This window comes from Vombatus ursinus, unplaced genomic scaffold (genome assembly GCF_900497805.2).
Source record: "Vombatus ursinus unplaced genomic scaffold, bare-nosed wombat genome assembly UNPS02014910.1, whole genome shotgun sequence".
Lineage (NCBI taxonomy): Eukaryota > Metazoa > Chordata > Mammalia > Diprotodontia > Vombatidae > Vombatus > Vombatus ursinus.
In genome coordinates, this window is record NW_020954688.1 from 259015 (window position 1) to 270855 (window position 11841).

At 38.7% G+C, this 11841-nt stretch overlaps 1 protein-coding gene across 1 annotated transcript; it reads left to right on the plus strand.

Moving 5' to 3' along the window:
- Nucleotides 1–3097: 3097 nt before the first annotated feature.
- LOC114029173 (olfactory receptor 2T11-like) lies at nucleotides 3098–11520 on the plus strand. The gene is made up of 2 exons (XM_027843532.1): nucleotides 3098–4042; nucleotides 11344–11520. Exons 1-2 carry the CDS (start codon nucleotides 3098–3100, stop codon nucleotides 11518–11520), a joined length of 1122 nt encoding a protein of 373 aa, XP_027699333.1.
- The last annotated feature ends 321 nt before the right edge of the window (nucleotides 11521–11841 follow it).

Sequence of the window (11841 nt, forward strand, 5' to 3'; positions counted from 1 at the left end):
ATCAAGACAATTTAGCAAGCATGTATTGCAACTACATTGTGGAAGGCTTGCATTTGGAGTCATCAAGACCTGGATTTAAATTTTTCCTGAGAAACTAGCTGTGTGACCCTGTGCAAGATTCCTACCTTCTCTGTGACTTTGGCAATTCCCAGGCCTTGTCTACTAAGTTCTAGCCTGGTTTTGATGTGCATTGATTAAATATTTCCTGACCAGGACTTCTCCCACCCCAAATCTGATGAAATCACAGCTCTTTCATATATGTTCATGCTAAGTGCGTGGGGAGACAAAGATAAATGACTCACAAATGACACATCTCTTGCCCATTGAATGTTTACAGTCTACTTGGCAATAAACTTTTATGCAAATAAGTATCACACAAATTTTACAGGGGCATAGGAAAGATTTAGACCAAAGTGCTCAAGGAAAAGTTGAAGAGGGAATGATCATATTCAACTGAGAGAATCAAGGAAGGCTTCATGAAGGAGGAAGTTCCTGAACTAGACTTTGAAGGAAGAGATCAATTTTAATATACTGAGATACAGATAGAGTATATTCTAGGCTTTGGTTTTGGGAGGACAGCGTGCACAAATGCATAAAGGTAGCAGAGTGCCACATGATCTGATGGAAGCTGCATAGAAGTGATCTTTGGAGTCATGAGAGTGGATGGAACTGTGAAGAGAGAAATTATATAGAGAGACTAGAAAAGGACATATATCAAAATCTTGAAGGACATTCATATTACTACCTTGAAGTTTAGATCAGGACAAGGTATCAGAAAGAGAACAGTCACATAAAGTAGAAGAATCTGGGCAAAGCAGTGTCAATGGAAGACAACAGACATAGAGTATCCAGAAGGAAAAGGACAGTCAGCAATATTAAATATGACATATATGTCAAGGGGAATTAATATTGGGGGAAAGCCCTAATATTGGAGTTTGGTAAATAAGAGATCGTTGTTGACATTAGAGATAGCAGTTTCAGTAGAGTGGTGGAACTGCAAGTCATCTTACTGAAATCGTAAGGAAATAGAGGAAATGAGTATAAATGACTCTTTACTGAAGTTTAGTAGTGACTGGGGATGAGTGATAAAGAGTGATGACTTGAGAAGACAGGGTCAAGGAAATGTGTTTTTTTTTAAAGTTTGTTTCGAAAAGACTCAATGTTTGAGACAATGAATCAAAAGTCTGTGGAACAATCAATCAATTAGCATTTGTTAAGCATTTATTATGTGCTTAGCAGGACTGTGCTAAGCCCTGGAGATACAAACAAAAGACAAAAACAGCCAATGCCTTCAAGGACTCACCTGGTAATGAGAGAGACAACATGTATATACTTTGGTATGTATGCACCATACAGTGTAGTTGGTGAGTAGAAGGGAAGGCCCTAGCAGCTGAGATGGATTGGGAATAACATCTTACAGGTCTTACAGTATTTGAGCTGAGTGTTAAAGGAAGCCAAAGAATTTGAGAAGCAGAGATTAGGAAGAAAACCATTCCAAGTCTGGGGGATAGTCACGATAAAGACATAGAGTGGTAAAATGAAAGGAGCCAGGAAAGATAGAAATACATCATATTTTATATATCACATTATCAAATAAGAGATTTAAATGTCAAACAAAGGAGGTGACATTTGATCCCAGAGATAATAGAGAGCCATTGGAGTCTATTGAGTAGGGAGGTGACATCAGACCTGCACTTTAGGAAAACCACTTAGGTAGTTGTTTGAAGAATGAATTGGAGTTAGAGACACTTAAAAGAAGAAGTCCAATGAGAGACATATTGCAAAAGTACTGCATGGTAAGAGGTGATGAATGCCTAAAGTAGAGTAGTTGCTGTGTGAGTAGAGAGAAAGGGATGTATTGAGATATTGTGAAGGAAGAAACAACAAGATTTGGCAACTGATTGCATATAAAAGATAAGACTGAAGAGTGCATGTATGTCCCCAAGGTTGCAAGCTTGGGTAACTGGAAAGATAGTAGGACCCTCAATAATAATAAAGAAGTTCAGAAAATCAGAGAATTTAGAGGGAAGATAATAGCTGTTTTTGAACATGCTGATTTTGAGATGTCTTTAAGATGTTCAACCTGAAATGTCTGATCAGCAATTGGTGTTGTGGGACTAAAGTTCAGGATTAGAGCTAGAGACTCATCTGAAAAGGGATACTAATTTAATCCATGGGAGCTGGTGATATCACCAAGTGAGAGATCATAGGGAGAAAAGAGAGAAGGACTCAGGACAGAGTCTTGGGGGGATATTTGTAGTTAGTGAGTATGATGATATTAAATGGGACCAAGAAAAGTTGATCAGACAGGCAGAAGGAGAACCAAGAAAGAGAGAGAGAGAGGGAGAGAGAGAGAGAGAGAGAGAGAGAGAGAGAGAGAGAGAGAGAAAGAGAGAGAGAGAGAGAGAGAGAGAGAGCTATCATGAAAACCCGGAGAAGAGAGTATTAAGGATAATAAGCTGGCCAACTATGCTAAATGCTATGAGAGGTCAAGGATGAAGGTTGAGAAAAGAATATTAAATTTGATAATTAAGAGATCATTAGTAATTTTTGAAAGAACAACTTCAGATGAATGAGATCAGAGTGATTATAGAGAGGTTAGAAGGGAATGAGAGTAGAGGAAATGGAGGCTCCATGTGTAGACTTTTCCCCAAGTAGTACAGTTAGTAATGTAGCAGAACATATGAATAGTGATGGCTTCAGGGGCTTAGGTGGAAACATTAGCCTTGACACAAGACATCTTTTTCTCTGAAACTTGAGCAAAAGAAAATGTCAATAACAAATTACTGAGATTTTTTGCCCTAGATTATTATTTAACTGTGGTAGCTGGGCTAGTAAGTTTGGCAGCATGAAGAGGGGAAGTGGGTTCTGAATCGCTCAAGAGAAAGAACACTGAAAATCAAAGTTGCTCTGATAAGGAAAAACTTCACCTACTTAACAATTTTCATGGGTAATATTTTCAATTTCCTGAATGCTAAAGTGCCTGAATTCACAGAAGATACTAGCGGAGAATGTGTGCCCTTGGATGTAGCCTATTTCATTATCCTCCCTGATTTCCATGTCCTTATATCCTTAGGGCATTGGTCCATCAGAGGCAATGAAACCAGAGAATCAAACTTTGTCCTCAGACTTCATCTTGTTGGGCCTCCTTGTGGACAACAAGGTCATAGGAGTGGTTTTTACTATAATCTTTTCGATCTTTGTGGTGGCTCTAACAGCCAATATGGTTATGATATTTCTAATTCAAGTGGACTCCCGACTACATACCCCCATGTACTTCCTGCTCAGCCAGCTTTCTATTATGGACACCATCTTCATTTGCACCACTGTGCCTAAGCTCCTAGTAGATATGGTATCTGAGGAAAAAACAATTTCCTTTGTGGGTTGTGGAATTCAGATTTTTCTTTACATGACCATGATGGGTTCTGAGTTTTTCCTCTTGGGGCTCATGGCCTATGACCGTTATGTGGCAGTCTGTAATCCCTTGAGGTACCCAGTCCTCATGAACCGCAGGATGTGTCTTCTTTTGGCTGCAGGTTCCTGGTTTGGTGGCTCCTTAGATGGTTTCCTCCTCACACCTATCACAATGAATTTCCCCTACTGTGGCTCTAGAACCATCAATCATTTCTTCTGTGAGATCCCTGCAGTCCTCAAGCTAGCCTGTGCAGACACATCCCTCTATAAAACCCTCATGTACATATGTTGTATGTTAATGCTGCTCATTCCTATCTCTATAATCTGTACCTCCTACTCTCTCATCTTGCTCACAGTCCACCATATGCGTTCAGCAGATGGCCGGAAGAAAGCCTTTACCACCTGTTCTTCCCACCTGACTGTAGTCAGCATCTTCTATGGAACTGCATTCTATATATATGTGCTGCCTCCATCCTACCATACCCCTGAGAAGGACAAGGTGATGTCAGCCTTTTATACCATTGTCACACCCATGCTTAACCCTTTGATCTATAGTCTTAGGAACAAGGATGTCATGGGAGCCCTGAAGAAAGTCTTATTAAAATGTTCCCCCACACAGAAAACTATGGCAAGTGATGCTTAAAATAGCTATGAATCCTCCAGTTTTAGACCACAGAAGGGTAACAGAGTGGAAATGACCACCAGTGATGATGCACCTCCCCTTTGCCTTCCAGTTACCATTTCCCCAACAAACCCTGTGCCTCTAGACCCCATGGAATAGCCTGGCAGGAAGAATTACAAGAAGTACGTTTCTTGGTTACCTTTTCTTTGATTTTTGTTGATCCCAGGCTGCCCAGATTACATGGGGGTGCCTGGTGTAAAGAGTGACTTTTTTTTTTTGGTGAGGAAATTAGGGTTAAGTGACTTGCCTAGGGTCATACTGCAGGTAAGTGTTATGTGTCTGAGGCTGGATTTGAACTCAGGTCTTCCTGACTCCAGTTCTGGTGCTCACTCTATCCACTGCACTACCTTGCTGCCCCCAATTCATGCCACCATGAGCTCAGATTAATCAACTAAAAGCCCAAGGTTGAGATGGATGACTGCCACACTTTATCGTATCTATTGCCTCTTCATACAACATCTTCTGGATCCTACCATGTGTCCCATTGTTATGCCCTCCAGACCCCTGGGCACTATCAACTGGTCTGCTTCCAAACCCTAAGGAACTTTTTTTCATTTGCCCAAATCTTCACCCTTAAGATTTCTGGGCCTTTCCATCTGCCATGCAGCTAAAGTCTTTTATATGTGTTACCTCCTCTCATTAGCATATGAGCACCTTTAGAATATCTATTTTTTAAAATTTGTATTACCAGCACTTAGCAGAGTGCTTAACAAGTAAGCACTTAATAAATTCTTTTATGTTCATTCATTCGTTCATTCATAGATTCCATCACCATTGTAATCACTACTACTGTTACCATCACAAAACTACTGTATCATCAACATCATCTCAAACAACTTCAAGTGTGCCTCAGGTTCATCCAAGATGTAGGAAGATTTTGAGTGGTTGGCAATTATTTGGTTTTTTTGGCTGCTTGAGAGTAAGAATATTTATCTCATCTGGAATATTGAAATCCAGAAATGAGCAAGCCATTCATAATTAATGTGTCTAGAGTGGCACCCTTCACCATAAAGAGAAAGAACAATTTCAGTAGGTATAGGGGTGTGTGTGTGTGTGTGTGTGTGTGTGTGTGTGTGTGTGTATGTGTGTGTGATCTAATCCAGGCATCATTGATGATGGTGTATGTAATAAATACACAGAGGTGGGAAAAGTCAAGATGAGGCTAAAAAATTGTGACTGTACTGATGTGACTGAAACATGGAGTTATTGAATGGTAGTAGAGTGAAATGAGACTAGAATGAAAGATTGGAGCTAGAATGTCTCCTTTTATAGATGTTAGATAGCTGAAAGTTAATGAGCAGAGGAATGACTTAGTCAAATTATGTGATGGGAATTTGATAATTAGTTGGATGGCAGAGGAAAAAAAACTCTAACTCACTATTGATTGGAGAAATACAAATTAAAACAATTCTAAGGTACTGTCTCATACCTGTTAGATTTGCTAATAGGACAGAGAAGGAAAATGACAACTGGTGGGGGGATGTGGTGAAAATGAGACATTAATGCATTTTTGATGGAGTTGTGACCTGATTCGACCATTCTGTAAAGCAATCTGGAACTATGCCCAAAGGGCTATAAAATTGCATGGTTTTATACCTTTGACCTAGCAATACCACTACTAGGTCTATATCCAAAAAGACATAAGAAACAAAGAGGAAAGGTACCTATATGGACAAAAATATTTATAGCAGCTCTTTTCTGGGGGCAAAGAATTGGAAATGGAAGAGATGCCCATCAATTTGGGAATGGCTGAACAAGTTGTGGTGTGTGATTGTGTTGGCATATTGTTGTGCTATAAAAAATGATGAGCAATATGCTCTCAGAAAAAACCTAGAAAGACTTACAGTAGCTGATGCAAAGTGACATATACTGTATATAACATAACAGCAATTATTGTAAGATGATCAGCTGTGAATGACTTAGCTACTCTTAGCAATACCATTATGCAAGACAGCTATGAAGGGCTTATGATGAAAAATGTTACCCATCCCCAGAGAAAGAACTGATGGGGTCTGAATACAGATTGAAGAGTACTTTTTTATCTTTATTTTTCTTGAGTTTTTTTTTTTAGTCTGTGTTTTCTTTCACAAGATGATTAATATGTAAATATGTTTTGCATGACTGCACATGTATAACCTATATTGAATTGCTTGCCTTCTCAATGAGGCAGGTGGCAAGGGAGGAATGGAAGAGAATTTAGAATTCAAAGTTTTAAAAATGAATGTTAAAAATTCTTTTTACATATAATTGGGGAAAAATAAAATACCAAAAACATAGAATCAAAGACATCTCCTAGATCACTGCCTTGTTATTGTGGAATTAATTCAGTCTATTCATTGGAAGGTCAAATACTGAATCTGAAGCTTAAATACTTTGGCTACTTAATGAGAAGACAAGACTTATTTGAAAAGACCCTGTGGTTGGGAAAGCTTGAAGATAAAAGCAGCAGGGGATAGCAGAGGATGACATGGATAGATAGTGTCATGGAAGCAATGAACATGAGCTTGCACAGACTTTGGAAGACAATGGGAGGATAGAAGGGCCTAGTGGCCATGGGGCTCCAAAGAGTCAGATACAACTGAATGACTGAACAACAACAGAATCACAGAATTAAAGAGTTGAGAGAAACCTCAGAGATCTAATTTAGTTTCTATAAGTCAACAAGCATTTATTAAGCATCTGCTACTAGGTTCCAGATTCTCTGCTAAGTGCTGGAGATGAAAAGAAAAATAAAACCTGGTCTGTTATGTAAACAATTATGAACAAACAGGATATATACAAGACAAAGTGGAAATAATCTCATAGGAAAGGCACTAATTAAGATCAAGGAAGACCAGGAAAGGGTTCTTGCAGAAGATAAGACTGTAGCTGAGATTTTAAGGAAGGGAGCAGGCAAAGATGAGAAAGGAGAGCATTCTAGGCATGGATGACAGACAATGAAATGCAATTTTTGTAACAAAAAGAATGCAAGTGTTACTGGATTGTGGAGTACATGGAAAAGAGTAATGTATAAGAAATCGGGAAAGGTAGGAAGGGAATAGATTATAATGAGCTTTAAAAAACAAAGGATTTTATATTTGATCATGGATGTAACAGAGTGCCACTTGAGTTGACTGATTGAGGGGAGAATAGACATGGTTAGATCTATGTTTAGGAAAGATTTTGATAGCTGAGTGGTGACACCTTAGATAGATTGAAGTAAGGGAGATACTTGGGGCATGGACATCAACCACAAGGCTAATGCAATAGTGTAAGTATGAGGTGATGAGGGCCTGGACCATTATGCCATAGGAGACAAAGGAGCATATACTAGAGATGTTCAGAGACTTAAAAGGACAGGATTTGGTACAAATTGTATACTGGGGATGAGAGTGAGGAGTTGGGCATGACACCTAGGTTTCAAGCCTAGGTGACTGAGGAAGAGGAGAGGGTTTGGAGGGAAAAGTAATGAGTTCAGTTTTGGTCATGTTGAGTACAAGATATCTATGAGATATCCAGTTAGAGATGTCCCATGGGCAGTTGGAGATGTGAGACTGGTCTAGATGTCAGGTTAAAGGTGAACAAATAGACAAGAGAGCTCTGAATAGAGTTGATAATTTAATCCACAGGAGATAATGAGATAAGCAATTAAATAATATGGAGGGAGAAGTCTCAGCAAAAATTCCTTGTACAACATCTTTGGCAAGTTGTTATACATCCATTATTCAAAGAACTCCAGTGATAGGGAATTCACTTTCTAATGAAGCAGCATTTGCTATTTGTAGGTATTTGAGTGGAGCTGATGGGCCAAGCCCTGGGGTCCACAGGAAATGATAGTCAGGATACTAGGAATCACCCTAGAACCAAGAAATGTCTCAAGGGATTTAGCACAAAAATAATAGAAAGCAGTCACCTGTACTGTACCTGAATTTACAGTCAGAAGACTAAATTCTGTATCTCACTTATTCTGCAAATTAAGACCTTGAGCAAAGTTCTTAATCTGTCTCAGCCTCAGTTTCCTCATCTATAATATTAGGGAGTTGGACTAAATTACACCCATTGTCCTAGGGCTCAAATCTAGATTTTCTGGTCTGGTCTGACTAATATGATGGCTACACCACCCTGTGTCTATTAGAAAGAAGTCCAGGCGTTCTAATGATAAACTTCCTAACATAGCTCTTAATAACATAGTCTTACATGCACATTTTGGGGGAATCAATTTCAAAAGTCTCTGTGAAAGGCTAGGTAAGATTCCATGGATTGAAATTTTACAGTGGTAGCTCGGCAGAGATGGAAAACTCTCAAAAATGAACGTTTATTCTACTGTGCCTTGAGGTATTTCTTCTTCAACTGTATTTCCCTCCCGATATATTTGCTAACTCAACAATCTTTTGCTATACTCTACTGAATTTGGGTAATATCTTGAATTTGTGGCATGAATTTTAGAAAATCATTCAATGTGGCATTCTTGAAACTTTCAATATTAAGTTCTACAATGTTACATAAAATGAGTTACACAAGCACCAGTTACGAGGGCAATATTGTTCTACCATATCGCCACAAGATGACATAAAGGAGATAAGATGGTGAAATATCAATTCTCCCCAAATTCAAAGAAACTTAGAATTGCAGTGCCTATGCTTTTCCTTCTTCTCCAGACTTGTGGTTGTATTTTTCCTGTTCTGTTGTTGTTATTTGTTTGGAGTGATGCAGAGGACATAGGTAAGAAAATAGCTAAACAGATAATTAAGCTGATGTTTATCTGCACAAATGAATCCAATCAAAATTTTTACATCAAAGGAAAAATTCCTGACACTTTCAGCTCATTTTGTGCCCCTAGGAAGCCTAGTTTCCTAAAGGCTGAAACTTGATTGTTTTTTCAGCTTTCCATTCCTCAAAAAGAATTTTCTTTTCTGTAAAAGTATAAATGTCAGATGTACAAAGAAGATTCTCCTGTATTTTTTCCTGCAGCTCCCCTCTATCTCTAGAAGCTTCCAAAATGTAGCACTTGTGAATCTTATTCTAAGCACTTCCATCTAAACCTATGTCACTTCCTAATATCCTTATTATTTACCTAGTCTAAAAACCTCAATTTTAGCTTTTCACTCACCATTCCTATAGATAGCTTTGAATATTTTATCTGAAAACTGATCATATCTTTTGATCATTTATCAATTGGGGAATGGCTCTTATTTTTACAAGTTTAACTCAGTTCTCTATGTGTTTGAGAAATCAGAGCAACTTGCTTCAAAATATTTTTCACCATTACTATTGCTAACTGTATTTTCTTCCATACTATTTTCCCCTCTGTTTATTCTGTTCTCTCTCCTTTCACCCTGTCCCTCCTCAAAAGTGTTTTGTTTCTGAGTACAACCTCCCCCAATCTCGCCTCCCTTCTATCACCCCACTCCTTCTCCTATCCCCTTCCCCTCCGACTTTCCTGTAGGATATGGTAGATTTCTATACCCAATTGAGTCTGTATGTTATTCCCTCTTTGAGGCAATTCCAATGAGAGTAAGGCTGACTCCCTCCCTCTCACCTCCCCCATCTTCCCCCCCCCACTGTAAAAGCTTTTTCTTGCCTCTTTTATGTTAGATAATTTTCATCATTTTTCCTTTCCCTTTCTCCCAGAACATTCCTCTCTCAAGTGTTAATTTTATTTTTTTAGATCCCTTTATATTCAACTCAAACCTGTGCCCTCTGTCTATATGTACTCCTAGCTGCCCTAATAATGACAAACTTCTTGTTAGTTACATGTTTAATCTTCCCATGTAGGAATGTAAACAGTTTAACCTTATTGAATTCCTTATGAATTCTCTTTCCTGTTTTCCTTTTTATGCTTCTTCTGAGTCTTGTATCTGAAAGTCAAATTTTCCATTCAGTTCTGGTCTTTTCATAAAACAATGCTTGAAAGTCCTCTATTTCATTGAATATCCACTTTTTCCCATGAAAGATTATGCTCAGCTTAGCTAGGCAGGTGATTCTTGCTTATAATTCTAGCTCCTTTGCTCTCTGAAATATCATATTCCAAGCCCTCCAATCTTTTAATGTAGAAACTGCTAAATCTGGTGTTATCCTAAATGTGGCCCCATGATACTTGAATTGTTTCTTTCTGACTGCTTTCAATATTTTCTCCTTGACTGGGAGGTCTGGAATTTGGCTATAATATTCCTAGCAGTTTTCATTTTGGGATATCTTCCAGGAAGTGATTGATGAATTTTTAAAATTTCTATTTTACCTTCTGGCTCTAGAATATCAGGAAAGTTTTCCTTGATAATTTCTTCAAAGATGATGTCTAGGCTCTTTTTTTTTTCTACCATGGGTTTCAAGTAGTCCAATAATTTTTAAATTCTCTCTCCTGGATCTATTTTCCAAGTGAGCTGTTTTTCCAATGGGATATTTCACATTGTCTTCTATTTTTTCATTCTTTTGGTTTTGTTTTATTGTTTCTTGATTGGTCATAAGTCATTAGCTTCCATTTGCTCCATTCTAATTTTTAAGGAATTGTTTTCTCCAGTAAGCTTTTGTATCTCCTTTTCCATTTAGCCAATTCTATTTTTAAAGGGATGTTTTCTTCTTCAGTGAATTTTTGTGCCTCTTTTTCCATTTGGCCTGTTCTGCTTTTTTAAGGCATTCTTTTCATCGTTGGCTTTTTGTACCTCTTTTACCATTTGGCTTTGTCTGTGTTTTAAGGTGTTATTGTCTTCAGTATTATTTAGTGTCTCCTTAATCAAGCTGTTGACTCTTTTCTCATGATTTTCTTGCATCACTCTCATTTCTTTTCCCAATTTTCCCTCTACTTCTCTTACTTTATTTTCAAAATCCTTTTTGAGCCCTTCCATGGCCTGAGACCAATGGATGCAGGAGATTTGACTTTGTTATGTTTTGAGTATATGTATTGATCTTTCTTGTCATCATAGGAACTTTCTATGGTCAGAATTTTTTTCTGTTATTTGTTCATCTTTCCAGTCTATTTCTTGACTTTTAACTCTTTGTTAAAGTACTTCCAGGGTGGATGGAGCACTGTCCCAAGCTTCAGGGTTTTTGTGCAGCTGTTTTCAGAGATATTTCTAGAGACCTGTCAGTTTTTTACAGACTGTATGATCTAAAGAAGAGGTGTTTTTACTACTCTGCTGTACTGTGCTCTGGTTTGTGAGCTACCAAAAGCACTCTTTTTCTGGTCTGGAACTGTGGTGAGAGTACCTGCTGCACTGTGGTGCAGGCTCTGGTGTGCTAGTACTCTTCTTTGCCCTGTGATTGCCTTCCAGGTCTGTAACCTATATCTGACCATGGGCAAAGCAACAGAGTCCTGTGCCCAGTGCCAGGAAAGAGATCCCTGTAATCTCCTTCTGATCAGTTGTTCAACTGACCCCCTTATTGTCTGCAGGCTGAGAGGTCCTGAAGCAGCTGCTGCCACTGCTGTTTCAGTGGCTCCCAAGGCCTGATCCTGGTTTGCTGGAGCCAGGTCTGTGCTGGAGCAGCCTGTGCTAGACTGTGCTCCACTCTCACTTAGGTGCAACAGATCTTTCCTGCCAATCTTCTATGTTGTCTTTGGCTAGAAAATCTTTTCACCCCATCCTTTTGAGGATTCTGGTGCTCCAGGAATTGTTTCATGGCATTATTTAAAAGTGTTCAAAAGGGTTTTGAGGAGAGCTCAGGCAAGTAGCTTCCCTTTTTTCTGCCATCATGGCTCTGTCTCTCTCTTTGATTATAGTATATCATAAACCATAAGTCCTCAAAGTGGGCAGTACTACTCCCGGGGGGTG